We start from the raw sequence: 22,619 nt of genomic DNA on the forward strand, positions 1-22,619 counted from the left end.
AGACATTTATACTTTCCAAGTTTTCCACATTTTATTCCCATGAAAAATACTCAGTTTCATAGCCACCTTAGTGGCAGATGGTAAAATATGTTAAAATGGATATAGAAAATTTTGAAGTGTTCTTCATTTTACTGTAGCATACTAATAAGGAAAATCAGGATCAAAAATGGATTCCAAGTAAGCCAATATATACATCTATTTTCTAAGTTCCACCAAGTTTAACACTGAGTATCCAATTTTCTTCTGGCGTCTAGAAATAAGGATGTTCTAAGATCCACTAACTTTGTCAGCATTTATAGAAGAAAATATATTTAAACTAGCCTTATATAAATGTTTTTAAACAGAATTCAATATGAATAAAATTACTGTATTTCATGGGCAAAGAACAAGCCCCCAGTTTTCTGTTTTTGTTTCTTTTTGCAACGGGGATCTCACTCTGTCATCACCTAGGCTGGAGTGCAGTGGTCAATCACAGGTCACTGCAGCCTTGACCTCCTGGACTCAAGCGATCCTCCTGCCTCTGCCACCTGAGTAAGCTGGGAATACAGGCATGCACTGTCACACCTGGCTAATTTTTAAATTTTTTGTACACATGAGGTCTCACTACATTGCCCATAATGGGTCTCTAACTCCCATAATGGGTCTCTAACTCCTGCTGGGCTCAAGTGATAGTGCTGGGATTACAGATGTGAGTCACCATGCCGGGACTGTGATTTTTTTTTTAATTTCATTTTTTCTCTAAAGTGGTCACTACAGCCCTTAAAGCCACTTATAAAAGAGGTTCCTCCCACAAGACACATGCCACACACAGAAACAAGTAATACTCTAAATTAGTTTCCTAAGAATTCCCTGCACAAGGCTGTGTCAACTGAAGAATAAACAGGACAATACTAAAAATCAATACTCAATAAAGAGCCATAGGTAACAGAATTCCTCCTTTATATACTCCTCCAATATTTTCTTTCTGCTTTTCTTCTAATACTACCTTGTCTCAACAGACCATTGTTCCTGAAATACTAAGGCTATGAAACAGTTCTTTACTGTTTTCAGAATTTTAAGTAACAAAATCAATATTAGAAACTATCAAGGTGATAGTTTCTAAACAGCCATGTATTCACAATGACCAAACTTTTTTTTTTGGAAACAGTCTCTCACCCTGTCGCCCAGGTTGGAGTGCAGTGGTGTGATCTCAGCTCACTACAACCTCTGTCTCCTGGGTTCAAGCAACTCTCTCATCTCAGCTGGGATTACAGGTGTGCGCCACCATGCCTGGCTGATTTTTGTATTTTTAGTAGAAGCAGGGTTTTGCCATGTTGGCCAGGCTGGTCTCGAACTACTGGCCTCGAGTGATTCACCTGCCTCAGCCTCCCAAAGTGTTGGGATTACAGGAGTGAGCAACAGCACTCGGCCAACAATAACCAAACTTTAAAACATCCCACCCTTAAATATGTGACATGAGATTCCATGGAATACAACATGAAAACCCTGAAAATAGGAAACAAAAGAGCATATGAAGTAAAGGGGGGAATGGGGAGAAGCTATCATAAGGCCATCAGTCAGTCTGTAAAGTCATTTTCAAATTTTAGGGCATGGAAAGTATACTATGATACTTTTTTAACTAGCTGACAGATCAAATGCTAAATTCCCATAATTTGTGAGAAAACAGCTTGTCCTAATTTTTACACTGATAAAATATTTGTAAATAGTACAAGGAATATACATCCTAAATTTATTTTGATGAGAACCTTGTTGTATGATAGCAGGGTGAGAATATAGAAATAGTAGCTATCAGTGGTTGGGTTTTTTTTTTTTTTTTTTTTTGCATAAGCAATTCATTTGGTGCTATAAGGTTTCAAGTTCATTTTTATTATATTTAAAATTATGAAAGGATACATTTAACTAATAAAAGACATTTTGAACAATTGTGACATTAAAATTTATTCAGTGTAGAATTAAAATATTAATAGTAATCAGCTTCAAAAATGTTCATAAAATATTTCTTAATGTCATACATTGTTAAATCTCTAATGAACAACCAATAGAAATACAAGATTAGTGGAATTTATTTAAATGGTAATGACAAAAAAACAAATAAAAATGCTCAATGGCACGTCATGAGGCCCAAATTTGCTAACTTCAAAGAATGGTGTAAAAGCTCATGGAAAGGCAGCTACAATTAACATGTGAAGAGCAGCTGTCACTAAGCCCAAACTTACTGGCTTCCCAACTTACCATCTTCCTTTTCCTTTCTGCAATCTGCTCCTCTGATTCCATTTCTACTTCATTACTAATAGGAGTTTTTTCTTCTATATCATCAATAAAATCTGGTTCCTGAAAGATGGAAATGACTTCTTTATAAACTATTACTACAACTATTTCAATGTCTTTCAACCACAACAAATTCAACATGTCAACGTAACCTATTTAAATTCATTTAAGAAATTTAAAACTGGTTTCCTCATTCAAGATGCTTTTCAAAATCAAGCTATCAAATACTTTTGCTTTTTAAATTTTAGCCAATAAAGTTTTTATCAATATAGGTCATATATGGTAGCATGGCCTTAGGTTTATATAGTTCCCAAAACATAAACATGTAAGTTATTTCAGAAAAACCTGCAAATACCCAGTGGCTCAGTGTTTAATTCAGTCGAAAGCTTAAGGGAAATTATTTCTAGAAGACAGAGCCCTGGAAATGAGCAAAATCTTACTTGATTTTCACATTTTAATGATCCCTCCTAACTGTTTTTTGTTTATAGAGGACACATATGTATTTATTGGTGGAGCAGATAGACTTAGGCCAAACTCTACCCCCAAAATTACCTTATATGTTATTAGTGAATTTTCTCTCAAAAATTTTATTTGCCGTTATTTTGACATGCTTACAGAATGGATCGTGTGTCTACATGTTTTAGGAAAGAAAATTTTGCAGCTTAAGACTTTAAATAAGAACATTTATTATGAACATAAAGTGCCACCCTAGAAGGTTTTTAAAAGTTATCTAGTCTTAGGAAAATCTTGTCTGCAGCTCTGCAAGGATTTGCTAGCTGAGCTGTTTCTTAATAAAATAATTCACCAAATTTGTACAAATTCTATCAGAGCCTGTATTTTCACCATGAATACTTCATTAAATGACAGAATAGACTTAAAAATACTTTAAACAATTATACATAGAACAAAGAAAAAGATAAAATATGACAAATTACTTTCCTTTGTTTATTTAATTTCATTGAGAGTCAGCAGAGTTCAGTACCTGATTATTTGATACTGACAGTCTCAGTGGAGAAAGCTTTCTTTGTTTAGTTTCTGGGCTCTTCATTTTGTTGGTTGTTCCTTCACAATCCAAAGTAATATTCTGATTTTGTGTATCTTTTTCTTTGGAAATATCTTTGTCTTTTTTTCCTTTTTTCCGTCTGGTCTCATAGCCACTATTGATATTTTCCATGGATTCAGAACTACGTTTTAAAACAGGGCACTCTGGGTTTTCTTTGAGGCATGCACAGTCCACCTTGTACTTACTGGAAAGATAACCAGTTAAATATTTATTTCAAAATATAAAACAAAACTGGAAAATTTCTAATCCATTTTAAGCTGTAACTCCACAAAATTGTATGCAATTACTACTGATTAAAGCAATCCTTTTTAGTAATTTACAGTCCTAGTTAACGACCACAAAAAACTTTCCTTATAAAAATAATGTAATAATTAGATGTTGATTTCTGATCAGATATTAGGCGTCTGTACAGGTTAAGCATGCCTTACCTGAAATGCTTAGGACCAAAAGTGTTGTAAATTTTGGAATGTTTACATATACATAATGAGATATCTTGGGGGAATGGGATCCAACTCTAAACACAAAATTCACTCATTTCATATAGGCTAAAAGTAATTTTATACAATATATTTAATAATTCTGTGCCTGAAACAAAGTTCTGACTGCACTTTGACTATGACCTCATATGAGGTCAGGTGTAGAATTTTCTACTTTTGGCAGGTGTAGAATTTTCTACTTTTGGCATCATGTCAGTGCTCAAAAAGTTTAGGATGGCTGGGTGCAGTGGCTCTCGCCTGTAATCCCAGCACTCTGGGAGGCCAAGGCAGGCAGATCAATTGAGATCAGCCTAGCCAACATGGTGAAACCTGTCTTTACTAAACATACAAAAATTAGCTGGGCGTGCTGGCAGGCACCTGAAATCCCAGCTACATGACAGGCTAAGGCAGGAGAATCGCCTGAAACCGGGAGGCAGAACTTGCAGTGAGTCGAGATCATGCCAACGCACCACTCCAGCCTGGGTGACAGAGTGAGACTCAGTCTTAAAAAAAAAAGTTTAGGATTTTGATTTCAGATTTTTGCATGAAGGGTGCTCAACCTTCATATGTTACAGAATTAGAAAAAAAAACACATTAAAACTTTGAGTGTTTTAAAGTAAAATGATACTGTGGATTACATAAAACATTAAGGCAGAAACCAATACTTCAGTATCCCAGAGTGCTATATAAAATACTAATCTGAAATCTGACCAAATAAAAAATGCTAGATGTAACAAATAACTAAACCTTAGTTTGTTTTGTACTTTATGGAATGATGGCAACAACCAGGTTTCTTTAAAAAGCTACCTTGATGACATTTAATGTCTTCTTTTTACCATACTAAGTGTTCTCTCTTTCAAATGGAAGCCTGAGACATAACTGCACTGTCTCATATTCACCGTAATGATACTTATTACTCCCATTTTACAAGTGAGATTAAAACTCAATGAACATTAGCATCTTGTCCAATGTTACAAAGTTAATAAGTGGAAGAGACGGCATTTAGATCCAGGTCTCTCTATGACTCTCAGGCTCATGTACTTTTCATTTCAGTATTTCTCAACTCTGATCTCTTTATCTCTACCCCAGCTGCTAAGATGTAATTCATCTCTAGGATATAGGCCAAATGCCCAAACCTCAGTTAAAACAATAATACAAATCTCCACTTTGCATGTTTTAAGCAGTTGAATGTTTGTTCACAATAAGAACAATTTACTTTTTAAGTGTCTAATATTAACAGGCACTAGTAGTTCTGTTGATTTTAGGACAACAGAACTACAAACAAAAATGATGGCAAGAGCTTTTGTTTATTAAGCACTTTAGGAGAGTATTATTATTCTCATATACTTGAGGTAATGCAGCACAATGTGATGAAGAAATTGGTCCAAGGTCACACGGTAAGTGACCAAGCCAGGATCTGAAACCAGACAGATTACATTCTTAACCTATATGGGATAGGTAATCCCACAAAGCAATGAGCAAAGAACTGTGCTAAATCTTCTACCTTCTAGGACAGAAAGGGCTAAAATGATACGATAAATCTGACAGCAATAATCAGTAGAAAGACATACTAAAGGAAGAGGGATTTCACCAAAAGAAAACATAACATATTAAAAAGAATATCACACAAAGTTTAAAATATATAGAATAAGAGGAACTGAACTGAATTGCTTATAACCCAAAACCCAAAAGACTACAGAATATATAAAGAATTTCTAGGGGGGGAATAAAAAGCAAGAAAATGACTACCCAGTAGAAAGACAGATGATAAGATCAAGCAATTCACGAGAGAGAAATCCAAATGACAATACAGAAAAAGACCTCTGGGTTCATAAATAATCAAAGAAAATGGTAAATAAAAATATTAACAAAAAAAGATACCATTCTACATTGAGCTAGCATGCATATATATGTATGTATGTGTGTGTGTGTGTGTGTGTGTGTGTGTGTGTATATATATATATATATTTTTTTTTTTTTTTTTTTTTTTGAGATGGAGTCTCACTGTCACCCAGGCTGGAATGCAGTGGCACAATCTCAGCTCCCTGCAACCTCCACCTCCCAGGTTTAAGTGATTCTCCTGCCTCAGCCTCCTGACTAGCTGGGATTACAGACCTGCACCCCCATATCCAGCTAATTATTGTTATTTTTAGTAGAGACAGGTTTCACCATGTTGGCCAGGCTGGTCAAGAACTCCTGACCTCATGATCCGCCCACCACAGCCTCCCATAGTGCTGGGATTATAGCCGTAAACCACAGCGACTAGCATGTATTTTTAAAGTCTTAGGGTAAAGAAGTATAGCAAGGCACTAAATTACTTAGGACTGTAAACTGGTACAAGCTTCTTAAACAGAAATTCACTCACATCTGGCAAAAGCTCATGCATTGCACATTCTACAACCCAGCAATTCCACTCCTATGTCCCTACCATGCAGAGAACACATACATACATGTTCATGTCCCTACCATGGAGAGGACATGTACACACATACAGATATGTTCAGAATGCCCCAGGTGCATTCTTTTGTCAATATAAAGGTCTGTCAACAGTGAAATGGATAAATGCCATAGGCAGTGAAAATGAACTATAATCTCACGTAAAAAATGAGAAAAGAATGCAGGAGAATAGAGGTTACAATTTACATAAAAGCTTAAAAGTATACAAAATTCTAGATACTATTTGCCAACAAATACAGACATAGTAAAATGTTAGAGAAATCAAATTAAAGATAGCAGTTAGTGAAGGAGAAAAGGGAGATGCAACGTGGCTGCTAAATGTAAGGGGCTTCAAAGAATAATGTTTTAATTTCTTAATTTGGGAATTACATAGTATATAGTATTTATTTTATTTATTTGTTTGTTTGAGATGGAGTTTCACTCTTGTTGCCCAGGCTGGAGTGCAGTGGTGGGATTGCTCACTGCAATTTCTGCCTCCTAGCTTCAAGCAATTCTCCTGCCTCAGCCTCCCAAGTAGCTGGGATTACAGACATTCGCCACCATCCCTGGCTAATTTTGTATTTTTAGTAGAGATGGGGTTTCACCATGTTGGCCAGGCTGGTTTTGAATCCCTGACCTCAGGTGATCCACCTGCTTGGCCTCCCAAAGTGGTGGGATTACAGGCGTGAGCTACCACGCCCAGCCAGATGTTTGTATTACTGTTTACATTTTTCTTTCTTTTCTTTTTTTTTTTTATAAAGACAGGGTTTCACCATGTTGGTCAGGCTGGTCTTGAACTCCTGACCTCAGGTGATCCGCCCGCCTTGGCCTCCAAAGTGCTTGGATTACAGGTGTAAGCCACCATGCCCGGCCACTGTTTGCATTTTTCTATCAAATTTTTAAAAACTGAATTCTATAGAGCTGACTCTTGAACAACACAAGTTTGAACTGTGCACATACACTTATACGTGGATTTTTTTCAATACATATATTGGAAAACTTTTTGGAAATTTGCAACAATTTGAAAAACCAGATGGACTATGTAGCCTAGAAATATTTTTAAAAATAAGAAAAAGGTATGTCAATAATGCATATGCATGTAGATAGTAGTCTATTTTATCATTTAGTACCATAAAATATACACAAATTATAAAAAGTTAAAATTTATCAAAACCTATACACACACATACAGACCTTATATGGTGCCATTCACAGTCCAGAGACATGTAAAGATATAGTATTAAATCATTAACTATATAAAAGTAACTGTAGGACATTCTGTACTACTAATTTGTAGCCACTTCCTGTTGCTACTGTGGTGCCTCAAGTGTTGGGAGTATCTATGTAAAATGGCATGTGACACATCCCCAGGAGCAGTTCATCTCTCAGTAAATTGTGTATTGCAATAAAAAGTGATCTCTTGTGGTTCTCATGTATTTTAATTAGTGTTTAGTGCAAAAAAGTAATTTTTTTTTTTTTTTGAGACAGTCTTGCTCTGTCACTCAGGCTGGAGTGCAGTGGTTTGATCTCAGCTCACTGCAACTTCCACCTCCCAGGTTGAAGCAATTCTTCTGCCTCAGTCTCCCAAGTAGCTAGGATTACAGGCACCTGCCACCATGCCTGGCTAATTTTTTGTATTTTTAGTAGAGATGGGGTTTCGCCATGTTGTACAGGCTGGTCTTGAACTCCTGGCCTCAGGTGATCCACCCGCCTTGGCCTCCCAAAGTGCTGGGATTACAGGCATGAGCCCCACACCCAACCAATACACTAAATTTTAAGTAACACTACATGACCTATACAAACTGCCACTAGCGATGCTGAAGTGCTCCCAAGAAGCAAAGAAGTTATGACACTGCAAAAAGAAGTTGAATTGCTGAAGATATATTGTAGACTGAGGTTGCAGCTGTAGTTCTCTGCCATCTCAAGACAAATAAATCCAGCATAAGTGCCACTGTAAAAAATAAAGAGAGATTTGTGGAGCCATCACTGCAGCTGTGCCGCAGAATGTGACAAGCTTGCACTTTCTGCAACGTATATTTTTATCTAGTATTGTAAATGAAGCTTTTATGTGGGTGCAAGTCTGCTATATAAGAAAGGCATACCTATAGACCCTAATAGGTTTCTAGAAAAAGTGAAGTCATTAAATGACAACATAAAACAAAAGGAATATGAAAGATCTAAAGTTGGAGAATTTGATGCCAGTAATGTATGGTTTGATGATTTTAAAAAGAGGTTTACCTTAACAAGTAAAGCCACATCTGCCGACTTAAGCAGCAGATGAGTTCTTAGACACTATTAAAAAAATCATCCAGGAGAAAGAATATCTGCCTGAAAAGTCTTTTAATGCAGACAAAAGTGTCCTATTCTGGGGTTGGGGGGTGGGCATGAAAGGATATTTATTAGTAAGGAAAAGAAGCAAGCACCAAAGTTTAGGGTAGGAAGGAACAGATTGACTACTATTTTGTGCAAATGCATTTGGGTTTACGATCAGAACTGCCTTTACCTATAAAGCTGCTAAACCCAAGCCTCGAAGGGAAAACATGCACCAACTGCCAGTTATTTGCTTGTACAAAAGAACTTGGATAAGAACCCTTTTTCTGGATTGGTGTCATTGATGCTTTGTCCCTCAAGTCAGACAATAGGCAGCTAGGAAGGGACTGCCTTTTAAATATCTTTTGATATTGGACAATGCCCCTGGCCACCCAGAACCCTATGAGTTCAACACTAAGGGCATTGAATTAGTCCAAACATAATGTCTCTAACTCAGCCTCTAGATTAGGGAGTGATAATGGCCTTTAAGGCTCATTATACACCGTACTCTACGGAAAAGACTGTAACACTGTGGAACAGAACCCTGAATGAGAAGATCATTAAAGTCTGGAAGGATTACACCATCAAAGATGCCATCATTATAGAAAAAGCTATGAAAGCCATCATGCCCGAAACAATAAATTCCTGCTGCAGCAAACTGTGTCCAGATGTTATACAAGACGTCACAGAATTTAGAACAGAGCCAATCAGGAAAATCATAAAAGAGATTGTGGATATAACAAAAAAGGTGGAGGTGAGGGAAGAATACAGATATGGATCTTGGAGAAATTTAAGAGCTAATAGATACTACATCAGAGAAATTAACAGAAGATACCTGATGGAAATGACTGCTTCCAAACCAGTGCCAGATTATGAGGAAGAAGATGTAGAAAAAGCAGTGCCAAAAAACAAATTTACATTAGACAATCTAGCATAAGAATTCTATTTTTTCAAGACTGTTTTTTACTTTATGACATGGACTCTTCTATGATACGGGCACTGAAACTAAAGCAAATGATGGAAGACTGGTAACATACAGAAACATTTTTAGAGACATAAGAAAGCAAAAAGGCCAAAAATTATTATTTTCATAAAGTTTTACCATGTGCGCTTCACTTTCCTGCCTCCCCTTCCACTAACCCTCCTCCCTCTGTCACCCTGAGACAGCAAGACCAACGCCCGCCCCTTCCTCAGCCTACTCAACCTGAGGATGAAGACTTTTATGATAATCCACTTCCACTTAATGAACAGTAAATATATTTTCTCTTCCTTATGATTTTCTTAAAAACATTTTCTTTTCTCCAGCTTACTTTGCTGTAAGAATACAGTATATGGCATAGAGAATATGTGTTGTCATTGGTAACACTTCTAGTCAATAGTAGGCTATTAGTAAAGTTCCAGGGAAGTCAAAATGTATAAGCAGATTGCAGACCGTGCAGGAAGTGGGTGCTCCAACCCCGCATTGTGCAAGGGCCAACTGTATTCAGATTCATCATTAGTTTTTTAACTACTGTTTCAGAACAATAGTACTTAGGAGTTTCTCTGCAGGATCTCCAACAAACCCTATTAATTTATACCGCAAAGAAAATTTGGTAGACTTTCTTTTGTTTTGAGGGGCAAAAGATAAAATTATTCATTTTTACTCATGAACTGTATGACTAAAATTGTATCCCCTAGAAGAAAAAGAAAAAAATTCTTACATAAACAAGGTTAGTGTTGTATGGCTGAATTAGGATTACTTGTTATAATTACTGTGAACATTTACAATAATACTTAGGGAAAATGTAGAAATGAAAAGCAGCAAAGATATAATACAGGCTGATACTAAACTTCTGGTTTTCAAGTACTTTTAACTGCTTCATGATAAATAAAAATAAAAAGCTATAAAAGTAATGACAACACCTAAATTATTACAGCGACACTATGGAACTATTTTGAAATAACAGATGACATTTATAGACTTGAACTTACCAATTCCCATAGTCAAAATCAAAAGCAATAGTAATTTCGGTTCCCTTTGGAATACTTTGTATAGAATAAATATAAAGATGTATGGTTCCATCTTGAATTTCGTGCCTCACCTGTAAGTTACAATAATTTTGTATTACCATAAATTACTTTCTGCCTTCAGAAGCATCAACCTACAATTTTGAAAATTACTCTTTTCAAAGTATTTCACAAACACAACCTGGAAAATATGTCATTAATGAGAAGGCTTATAACTGTCTATCAGTGGTTATTAACTGGGAAGGTTTTTCAAACATACACTGCTACCCACTGCCACCCCAACCCCTTGAGCCCACAATGTGGCATTAAAAAAAGTAATTTCGGGAGCCACGGTGGCTCCAGCCAGTTGTCCTGGCGCTTGAGGCAAGGCTATGCGTTCAAGGCCAACCTGGGCAATGTGAGAACCTCTCATTCATTGAAAAAAAAAAAAAAGAAAAGAAAAAAAGTAATTTCATCAATTCTAATTTTTCACCTTTTAACATCCCTGAAATCAGGAGTCTTATAAGTGGTGGCATGTTAGGATTTTGTTGTTGTTGTTGTTGTTGTTGTTTTTGAGACAGAGTCTCACTCTGCCATCACATCAGCCTAAAGTGCAGTGGTGTGATCTCAGCTCACTGCAACCTGTGCCTCCCAGGTTCAAGCGATTCTCCTGTCTCAGCCTCCTGAGTAGCTGGAACTACAGGCACGTCCACCACGTGTAGCTAATTTTTGCATCTTTAGTAGAGACAGGGTTTCACCATGTTGGTCAGGCTGGTCTTGAACTCCTGACCTCAGATGATCCACCCGCCTCAGCTTCCCAAAGTGCTGGGATTACAGGCGTGAGCCACCATACCTGGCCTTCTTAGGTTTGATGTAATGGTAGAGCAAACACTACTTTTCTATGACAAGACACTATTCTAGATACTTTACATGTACTCCTTCAGTCCTCCTATCACCTTTTTACAAATAAAACTGAGGTTACAAAGGTAGTAAGTCACAGGGAAGAAATAAATTTAAGTCTGGTTCCAAAATCTATGCTCTTAGCTGGGTTCAGCAGCGCATGCCTGTGACCCCAGTTACTCTGGAGGCTGAAGCAGAACACTTGACCCCAGGAGTTTAAGGCCAACCTAGGGCAACATGGCAAGATCCTGTCATTAAAAAAAAAGAGAAAAGTGGCTCATGCCTGTAATCTCAGCACTTTGGGAGGCCGAGGCGGGTGGATCACGAGGTCAAGAGATCGAGACCATCCTGGTCAACATGGTGAAACCCTGGTCTCTACTAAAAATACAAAAAATTAGCTGGGCACGGTGGCGCGTGCCTGTAATTCCAGCTACTCGGGAGGCTGAGGCAGGAGAATTGCCTGAACCCAGGAGGCAGCGGTTGCGGTGAGCCGAGATCGCACCATTGCACTCCAGCCTGGGTAACAAGAGCTAAATTCCGTCTCAAAAAAAAAAAAAAAGAGAAGAAAAAAAAACCCTACACTGTTGGCTGCAATATTATTTAATTATAAAACTAACAATCGCCGGGCGTGGGGGCTCACGCCTGTAATCCCAGCACTTTGGGAGGCCAAGGAGGGTGGATCACGAGGTCAAGAGATCGAGACCATCCTGGTCAACATGGTGAAACCCCGTCTCTACTAAAAATACAAAAAATTAGCTGGGCATGGTGGTGTGTGCCTGTAATCCCAGTTACTTAGGAGGTTGAGGCAGGAGAATTGCCTGAACCCAGGAGGCCGAGGTTGTGGTGAGCCGAGATCGCACCATTGCACGCCAGGCTGGGTAACGAGAGCAAAACTCCGTCTCAAACAAACAAAAAAACAAACAAACAAACCAAAAAAAAACTAACAATCATTTTGACATGTAAAAAACAAAACCAACATGATTTTACATTCTACACTAAAATATAGCTTTATTAAAAATTTTACAGTAGAACATATTAATTCTACTTAGATCTCAGCTTTGTCATCTAACTTAAACCACAGCATGTATTGACCCATAAATAAGAGCTTCCAAGATAAAAAGAAAGTTGTCTGGTATCAGGCTGGGTATGGTGACTCATGCCTGTAATCCTAGCACTTAGGAAGGCCGAGCAGGATGATGGCCTGAACACAGGAAGTTCCAGATCAGCCTGGGAAACACAGGGAGACCCTAATTCTACAAAAAATTTAAAAAATCATTAGCTGGGCATGGTGGCACACGTCTGTGGTCCCAGCTACTCAGGAGTCTGAGGTGAGATTGCTTCACCTCCTGAGGGCCCTGGAGGTTAAGGCTCCAACGAGCCATGATCACACCTCTGCACTCCAGCCTGGGCAAAACCCTGCCTCAAAAATAATAATAATAATAATGATTTTAGAAGTCTGGGCAGGCTCACACCTGTAATCCCAACACTTTGGGAGGCCAAGGCAGGATCGCTTGGCCCAGGAGTTTTCGAGTCCAGCCTGGGCAGCAAAATGAGACTCTTATCTCTACAAAAATTTAAAAAATTAGCCGGGTGTGGTGGCACACACCTGTAGTCCCAGCTACTCAGAAAGCTGAGACAGGAGGATCACTTGAGCATGGGACGTCATGGAGGCTTCAGTGAGCTGTGATCATGACACTGCACTCCAGCCTGGGAGACAAAGTGAGACCCTGCCTCAAAAAAAAAAAAGAGTCCAACATTTCCTCTTATAAGGAACATCATAATTTCTTCAATGTGCAAAGTAATTTTTAAGACTTCATAGTGGCTAGGCGCAGTGGCTCATGCCTGTAACACCAGCACTTTGGGAGGTTCAGGCAGGCGGATCACCTGAGGTCAGGAGTTCAAGAACAGCCTAGTAAACATGGTGAAACCCCGTCTCTACTAAAAATAAAAAAAATAGCCGGGCGTGGTGGTGCTCGACTATAATCCCAGCTACTCAGGAGGCTGAGGCAGGAGAATCACTTGAGCCCAGGAAGCAGAGGTTGCAGTGAGCAGAGATTGTGCCATTGCACTCCAGCATGGGCAACAAGAGTGAAACTCTGTCTCTAAAACAAAAACAAAAAAAGACTTCATAGCTAATATAGCCAGTATCACCTAAATTTTCACACACAAAAAAGATGCTGGGCAGTATAAAATCCACCAACAGTTGAAATGTGTTTTAGGTTACCAGAGTTTTGTACTTGCTGCTCAGATTCCACAAATTACCAGCCCCGATATCACCCCAAAAGATTTCTACAAGCTTACCTCTGCATTGGGTGTACAAGACCGCCTGATGAATCGAGCCTCATTCCCAAAAGTCCTTGCATCAACACACATTTCTAGCCCATGAAATTTAGAGTAGAATAATACAAAAGGGTATGGTCTACAAAGAAAGAAACATTATAAACTATTAACATTTTAGGCCAGGCGCGCTGGCTCACACCTCCAATTCCAGCACTTTGGGAGGCCAAGGCAGATGGATTGCTTGAGCCCAGGAGATCAAGACCAGACTGGGCAACATGGTGATACTCCATCTTTACAAAAAAAATGCAGGCATGGTGGCATGCACCTGTAGCCCCAGCTACTTGGGAGGCTGAGGTGGGAGGATCACCTGAGCCCAGGAGATCAAGGTTGCAGTGAGCCATGATCATGCCACTGCACTCCAACCTGGGTGATAGAGCGAGACTCTGTCTCAAAAACAAAGGACAACATTTTAGTATAACAATCTCCTGTTACTCTTCAGAGGCAAAGTGATGAAGAGACTTAAGAATACAGAGTCTGAGAAACTTCTAACAGACATAGTGAAGCCAAGATTTTGAATACAGGCAGTCTGACTCCAGAATTCACTCTTATCTTATGCTAGTTTATGCTAATGAGATTTTTACCTGCCCCATAATCTCACTTAAATCAAAGACAATTAACCAAAGGTAGAAATTCAAATTTATTAAGATAAAAAAAGAGTAACTATTACATTTACAGGATTCATATGATGTCTTTAAGGTTCATATTTCCTGGTGCATTTAAAAGTATCTGTCTTACACCCCTGTTTCAGATCAAATCTAATGTATAATAGGGAGAAATTGCTGTGCATCTTCATATCTTTCTTAAGTAAAAACTCAAGTTATAAACAACAAATGTTTCTGATAATTGTAGGACACAGACTAGGAATGTTCTCCTAGAGATATGAACATACTTCTAGACTACAGAGAAGCAACACCTTTTAGAGGATCATATTAATTCTGCACATGAATCCTAAAACAAAGAGGATTGTTGTTCTAATACCAACAAAGTGGGTGCTGAAAGTGGTGGCAATAATCTAGGACCCAGTCTAACACTGTCTAATAAAGAGGAAGGGGTTTTTTCCCCTATGGTCACCATGGGCTTTCTCAGGTTCTGGCTTTTACGTTACAAGGAATTAGTATGACTTCCAGATGGAGATGGAAAGGGTTCCTTGTAATCTCAATCAGAGTTCCTGACTGACATTCTTATATATCTAACCTATGTTGTTGTTGGTTAATCTTCGAAGTAGATTGTTTTAGGATTTTTCCAAGACAGATAACAGCAAGAGGCTGAGGAATACATCTTTGCATTTTTTATGTTGTTTTAGTTTATCATAGGTCAAAAATTTTCATCAGTCACTGTTCAACCACACTACAGCTTTAAATACTGAAATGAGTATGTAGGAAAAAAGTACATAGAATCACAACATCTAGATAAAATAGCCAAAAATTCAATATTTACCGATAGAAAATGAACACGGGAAAATAAAAGAATATACCTTTTAAAGAAATATCCATTTGCTTCAAATTGTTCTCTCAGCATAAACTTCCCTCTGTATTCAATGATAAGTGCATCAGGAGGCAAATCTTTCACAGATTTAAGAATTTTCTTATTCTTTTGTATATGGCTCTAAAATCAAAGTAAATGTAGAGATTAAAGAAACTAGCTTGCTTTCAGTTTAACTAAAAATACACAGTATAAAACTGTTTTCCAATTTTTGGACAAATGACATATTTACCTCTACAGGAGGTTTGAAAAGCAAATTGTTGGTATTCAAATCTGATTTATTCAAGTCTTTTTTGTCATTTCCATTGCCTAATCTCAGAGCTATTCTTTGAGCCTCCCTCTGAACACCCTCACTATACTGGTTGTTATTTGCTTCTTCATATCGATCCATCCATGCTTTGATTTTTGTCTCCCATCCAAAATTTGAACCGTCAGATGAAGGATCAATCTCTGGAGCTGAACCCTAAAATCATAAACTGAGTATTAATATCTGGACTTACACACACACACACACACACACACACACACAAGGGCAATCTATATAAAAGAACATAATGTAAACTAGAAACTGCAGTTTAATGTTTTTTTTCCCCCAGAAATGTGGAATAATAATTACGCCTTATACTACAGAGACAAAAGATACACTGTAATGTGCTCCCCACATCCTATGTAATATGACAATTTTAGAAATTTGTCATCCTTTTCTACCTAAGTCAGAAGGCTACAGTAACAGCATACAGCTGACCTCTGTGACCCAAGACAAACTTATATTTTGGGGTCAAACAGAAATTGCTTCTCTCAGCAATTTTAGCATCTAAAAAATTGACATATATTAATTAATTCAAGGTAATTTTTAGCTATCATCAATTATTCTGACTGGTTTGTAATTATATGGTTTTCTATGGTGAATTTATAGTATGACAACTGACTTGACTAACTCTCTAGAATCCCAACTATGCCAAAGAGCAAGTTTTCAAGTTCCAAATGTGATTCTGCATTCCTAAGTACAGTATAATAATACTAAGTGGTATCAGAGACATGGATTGCAGTAATAAAATTCAAATTGCCCAAAATTATAAAATTAGAAATTGCTTATCTACCTCCCACTTTTGATGACTAATATTTTAACAATGTTAACTACAAGAGTAGTATATAACTCCAATTAGAACTAAGGTCCCACAACTAATAATGAGCAATGACATGGCACACAATAAAGAGAGCATTAGGTAATGATACGGACAAGCAAACACTTTGCTCCCGAGTAAATGACAGTTGATAACAACATTTTAATATTAATGTATTTACCTTAACTCTTGATGACTTCCTAGATCCTTCACGAAATGCCTAAAATAAACATGAATTCTAGTTATTTTTTTAAACAACTGAACATAATTAAAGAATCAATTGGTTCACTGAAACTTTTAACTCAAGTGTCATAACAAAAAATCTGGTAACCAATAAAGCTGACACTAGGAGAATGTTTAATAAAGGCATTTATTAGAATACTACTCTAATAAAAATAGAATGTGGGAACACTAAGAGAATGTTTAATAAAGGCATCTAATAGAACACTATTCTAATAAAAACAGAATGTGGTTGGGAGTGGTGGCAGGCACCTATAGTCCCAGCTACTCAGGAGACTGAGGCAGGAGGACCACTGGAGCCCAGGAGTTTGAGGCTGCAGTACACCATGATATTCTATGAATAGCCACTGCACTCCAGCCTGGGCAACATAGCAAGATCCTGTCTTAAAAAAAAAAATACACAGCCTATATAGAATATGAAAATCTGCATATAATATGATGTAAAGACAAAAATTTCTAAATATTCTCTATCTCCAATATTACAATAGTAGAAAAATATTTCCGATAGAAATTGGGAAGGTATTAGAAATAAAATTTTGTTGATAAGATTTGTTTTGGGTGGGAGTAAAATAATGATATTACTTTAATTCTCTAAGCAACTAGCAAGTAATATTTGAGCCCATATGGGGCTTAAGTAATAAGCACTGTGGTAAACAGAGCTGTATTTATTCAATAAATACATAGTGAGAGCCCACTAATCCGCCAGATCCTGAAGGATGTATTTGAGACTTAATTCCTATCCCCCTCAACCCCCGAAAAAGTGTAAACTCCATTCAGAGTGACTAAGAAATATAAACCTACAGCTAGCAATATAGATCCAAATAAATAAATTTGTGTGTAGACAATATGTTAGAAGACAGCAAGGTTTAACAAAAAAAAGGAGGCAAAGAACCATTACATAAAACATGGGGTAGAAAAGCTAAGTGGACTATGTTAGACAAGTGAAAGGAATACAATCCTGGTAGTACAGAAAACCATGAAGGCTTTCTATTTTATTTTAGCTTCTGCATTTCAGTGACAATCTCATTAAATGATTTCAAAGCAGTTTGCAAAGTTTCTTCTCTACTTCAATCTTCAAAACACATTAAAATTTTCCAGTAACTTTAATTGTTTAAAAATAAAAAACTTTCACTAGATCCTGCCACCTTTTTAGCTACCATCAATTTTTCTCACTCTCCTGCCTCTTCTATAAAATTCAGCTCCCCCTCCACTATCCTATCCACTCACCTAAAAACAAGCAAAAACATACCTTTTTACATTTTGAAATGTGTTGTTCTTTCTCCCCACTTTTTTTCCTTCTTTTATCATTAACTTTGGAAACTCTAGAAGCAGTTAAAGTAATTGATGTTGGAGTATGCTGAAATGCAGTATATAATTCCATAGGAACCTCATCACCACTCTCAGTTGCACTGGTATCTCCATCTTCAAAGACAAAATAAAAATTACTGCACACTTAATACTTCTATTTTAAACAATGAAATAATCATATGACAAAGTACTGTCATCTTCATTTTTCTAAATAAGCACTTTTTTTTAACTTGTTCACTCATCTCACTTACATATTTAAATACAAATCACAAATATGATTTCTCACACATTAAATTCGAAAGGATCCAAAAGTCATAACACACTCTAGTGGTGTGCCTGTGGGAAACAGGCACTCTCATACACTACGAGTGGAAATTTGAAATTCCCTACAGAGGGCAATTCAGCCATATCTAGCAAAATTATATATGTACACACCCTCTGACCCAGCCATCCCATTATTAGAGATCTAGCCAAAGATAAAACAGCAAAAGTACAAAAAAACTTATACAAGTGAGTCTTGCTGAGAATACTGTTTTTAATAACAAAAATAAAACAAAGCAGAAATAGTGAAAACAATCCAAATCTCCATCAAAGAGGAATAGTTGAATAAATTATGCTTATTCAAAACCAGGTGTGCTGGCAACAACATGATTAAGTGCCAAGTGAGGTGGTTCACGCCTGTAATCCCAGCATTTTGGGAGGCAGAGGCGGGCAGATCACAAGGTCAGGAGTTCGAGACCAGCCTGACTAACATAGTGAAACCTCGTCTCTACTAAAAGTACAAAAATTAGCCGAGCACGGTAGCACATGTCTGTAGTCCCAGCTACTCCGGAGGCTGAGGCAGGAGAATCACCTGAACCCAGAAGGCAGAGGTTGCAGTGAGCTGAGATCTCGCCACTGCACTTCAGCCTAGGCAAGAGAGCGAGACTCCATCTCAAAAATAAATAAATAAATAAACATGATTAAGCTAAAATAAAAACTGTGGCATATGTTACACAGAAGTTAGAAAATTCTGTTCCTAAAACTGAAGATGTACTATTACACACGATAAACTAATGGATCACTATCTTTCTGAAGAATAAACGTATTTTCCTTTTTAAACCAACAGGTTAGCTATGTGTAAAAAAATTATGGCTGATTTAAATTATTTATTTTCCTCTTGTTTCCATTTTATTTCCCCAAATAAGTACATATTTATTCTATATGAAAAGAAATACTTAAAATCTATACCAGAGATTGCACACTATATGTACAATCAACATTCATCAACAAGGTATTTATATTTAACTGAAAATATGCAGACCATTTATTCTCTCAATCACATGAATTTTAATTTAGTATAGGTCTTTTTTACCTACCTGACATATTTTCCCTTTTCCGGCGTTGTAGTAGCACTGCCCTCTCTTTATCCAAATTCCTACATTAAAACAGCATGATTATCAAATATATACAAATCTGAATATGAAGTAGATCTGTCTTAAATGTGATAAACTTTGTAATTTATTTAATGTTCTCAGTGAAAAACCAACAGTATAAAATATATACAGTATCTCTTGCAATACAGTTTATATAAATCTAATAATAATAGCAGTAGATGCCAGAGAAGTAACTCCATTTTTTTTTTCAGACAGGGTCTCACCCAGGCTGGAGTGCAATGATGTAATCACAGTTTGTTACAGCCTCAACCTTCCAGGTTGAAGGGATCCTCCCGCCTCAGCCTACTGAGTAGCTGAGAGTACAGGCCTGAATCATCAGGCTCAGCTAATTCTGCAATTTTTTGTAGAGATGGGTTGCCCAGGCTGGTCTTGAACTCCTGGATCAAGTGATCCTCCCACCTTCACCTCTCAAAGTGCTGGGATTACAGGTGTGAGCCACAGTAAATGGCCAAGAAAATAATGTTTTACCTATGAAACTAGTATTTTTTTCAAATAGAATAAAGCAAAAAGTCTGAAAAAAAAAAAAACAACAAAAAACCTCGTAAGGTTAACAATGTAATTAAAATCACAAATTGAATTTCTTAAATGTATGACACTGAGTTAGAATCTATTCCATTATTACCATTGCCTTTAATTATTTCCGAATTTTGAAATAAATACTGAACTTTTTTTTTTTCTTTTTTGAGACAGAGTTTTGTTCTTGTTGCCCAGGCTGGAGTGCAATGGCATGATCTTGGCTCTTGGCAACCTCCACCTCCCGGGTTCAAGCAATTCTCCTGCCTCAGTCTCCTGAGTAGCTGGGATTACATGCATGCACCATCACTCCTAGCTAATTTTGTATTTTTAGTAGAGATGGGATTTCTCCACGTTGGTCAGGCTGGCCTCAAACTCCCAACCTCAGGTGATCTACCCTCCTCAGCCTCCCAAAGTTCTGGGAGCATGTAACAATTAAGTGAAATACTTCCTTACTCTCTCCCTACCTCTATCCATGAACTATATCATCTACAGTAATTCTTTTACTTTTCCCCCTCTAACTTTTCCATTGTATGTAGTTTAGAGGTCAGACAGTAAATTATTCTCAGGCGGGAAAATAAGAGCTCTAGATTATGAGAATGTCTTCGTACTTGCCTTAATGTCTACCAGGAAATGTAACTACTCTAGCATCACGGATAATTATCCCAGCTATCACAGAATAATAAACAGACCTCTCTCAACTAATTGCCCTTCTAATGGTAAGTTTTTAACCAAATTTTACTGACTTCATCATCAGATATTTACCCCATCAAAAATTATCTGGCAAAAGGCTAATAATTATCATAAAGTGAAACAAAACCACATAGAAACCACTCAAAGTAAGAGAAATGCACAGTGTAACTGTGCTGAGATTACCATTTCTCACCTAATTAAACTGGCAAAAATGAAAGTCTGCCAAATAATCTGTTGTGAGGCTTCGGAAAGCAGGCATGCTTATGCATTACTGTTTGGAATTCAAACCTGCACAGCTCCTACTGGAAGGGAATTTGAAATCTAACAAATTTTTTTTTTTTTTTTGGAGACAGAGTTTCGCTCTTGTTACCCAGGCTGGAGTGCAATGGCGCGATCTTGGCTCACCGCAACCTCCACCTCCTGGGTTCAGACAATTCTCCTGCCTCAGCCTCCTGAATAGCTGGGATTACAGGCACGCGCCACCATGCCCAGCTAAATTTTTTGTATTTTTAGTAGAGACGGGGTTTCACCATGTTGACCAGGATGGTCTTGATCTCTTGACCTTGTGATCCACCCGCCTCGGCCTCCCAAAGTGCTGGGATTACAGGCATGAGCCACTGCGCCCGGCCTCTAACAAAATTTTATATATATGTTTATCATTTTACTGAACAATCTCACTTCTATTTATAATAACAAAAGACCCGAAACAACTCGAATATCCACACAAAGGCAACTTGTTAAATAAACTAGAGTACATAAAAGATAAAGTATATTGAAGCTGTATCAGTCAATGTTTATATACTACTGTGATCTTCAGCATATTATTTTTAAGAAAAAAGAAATGTGGTGAAGACTCTATAATATGCTACCGCTTATCTAAATAAGGAGGGAAAGACAAATATATAGGTGCATATCTACATGTAATAAGCAAGAAGGGATGAGTTAGACTTAACTTGCTTTACATATTTGTCTATGTGCTTTACATATTTGACTTTAGAATGACAGAATACTTTGCTTTATACATTTGACTTCAAGTCTCACTTGCTTTATATATTGACTTTAGAATGATAGATTACTTCTTATAGAATTATAAAGTATATAATTATAAAGGTAAATAAAATATAAAAAACAATTCTTTTTTTTTTTTTGAGACAGAGTCTCCCTCTGTTGTCCAGGCTGGAGTTCAGTGGCACAATCATGACTCATTGCAGCCTCAACTTTCTGGGCTCAAGCAATCCTCCTGCCTCACTCTCCCAAATAGCTGGGTCCACAGACACATACCATCACACCCAGCTAATTTTTGCTTTTTTTTTTTTTTTTTGAGACAGAGTCTTGCTCTGTTGCACAGGCTGGAGTGCAACGGCACGATCTCAGCTCACTGGAACCTCAGCCTCCCAGGTTCAAGTAATTCTCGTGCCTCAGCCTCCTGAGTAACTGGGATTACAAATGCTGCCACCAGGCCTGGCTAATTTTTGTATTTTTTTTTTTTTTGTAGCAATAGTGTCTTGCCATGTTGCCCAGGCTAGTCTCAAACTCCTGACCTCAAGTGATCCACCTGCCTCGGCCTCCCAAAATGCTGGGATTATAGGTGTGAGCCACCAGGCCCAACCAACAATTCTTAAAAAAAAACAAAACTATTGATTACTCCTACATTTGCGGTAGGAATATGAAATGGAATAGCCATTCTGAAAAACAAGTCTGACAATATCTTCTATATCTAAACATGCAACTACCACATAACCAAGCTGCTGTTCTTCCTGGTCATTTAACTGGGGCGGCGGGGGGAGGACTTTGGTTCACACAAAAACCTGTAAACAAATGTTCACAGAAACTTCATTTGTCATAGCCAAAAAAGTAGAAACAACCCAAGTGGCCTTCAATGGGTGAGTAGGTTAAACAAACTATGGTACACATATACCATGAAATACTATCAGCAATAAAAAACAAAATCATAACACATCCAACAAATTGGAGGGCTCTCTAGGGAATTATGTTGGGTAAAAAAGTCAATCCCGAAAGGTCACATACTGGGTCACATACTCTA

General features: G+C 37.4%; 1 protein-coding gene across 5 annotated transcripts in view; it reads right to left on the reverse strand.

The window, feature by feature from the left end:
• Window positions 1-22,619, reverse strand: part of KMT2E (lysine methyltransferase 2E (inactive)) — a 105,859-nt gene that overhangs the window by 22,284 nt on the left and 60,956 nt on the right. For all 5 annotated transcript variants that reach the window (XM_064374657.1, XM_064374665.1, XM_064374661.1 and 2 more), the window contains 9 exons: window positions 19,292-19,350; window positions 17,875-18,047; window positions 16,567-16,605; window positions 15,494-15,724; window positions 15,254-15,384; window positions 13,741-13,858; window positions 10,525-10,634; window positions 3,251-3,515; window positions 2,233-2,331 (listed from right to left, as the gene is read on the reverse strand). In XM_064374657.1, coding sequence (XP_064230727.1) covers window positions 2,233-2,331; window positions 3,251-3,515; window positions 10,525-10,634; window positions 13,741-13,858; window positions 15,254-15,384; window positions 15,494-15,724; window positions 16,567-16,605; window positions 17,875-18,047; window positions 19,292-19,350 — 1,225 coding nt within the window. The remainder of the gene's footprint in view (window positions 1-2,232; window positions 2,332-3,250; window positions 3,516-10,524; window positions 10,635-13,740; window positions 13,859-15,253; window positions 15,385-15,493; window positions 15,725-16,566; window positions 16,606-17,874; window positions 18,048-19,291; window positions 19,351-22,619) is intronic.

This window comes from Aotus nancymaae, unplaced genomic scaffold (assembly GCF_030222135.1).
Source record: "Aotus nancymaae isolate 86718 unplaced genomic scaffold, 86718_ANA_hifiasm-v0.15.2.pri h1tg000002l, whole genome shotgun sequence".
Taxonomy (NCBI): Eukaryota; Metazoa; Chordata; class Mammalia; order Primates; family Aotidae; genus Aotus; species Aotus nancymaae.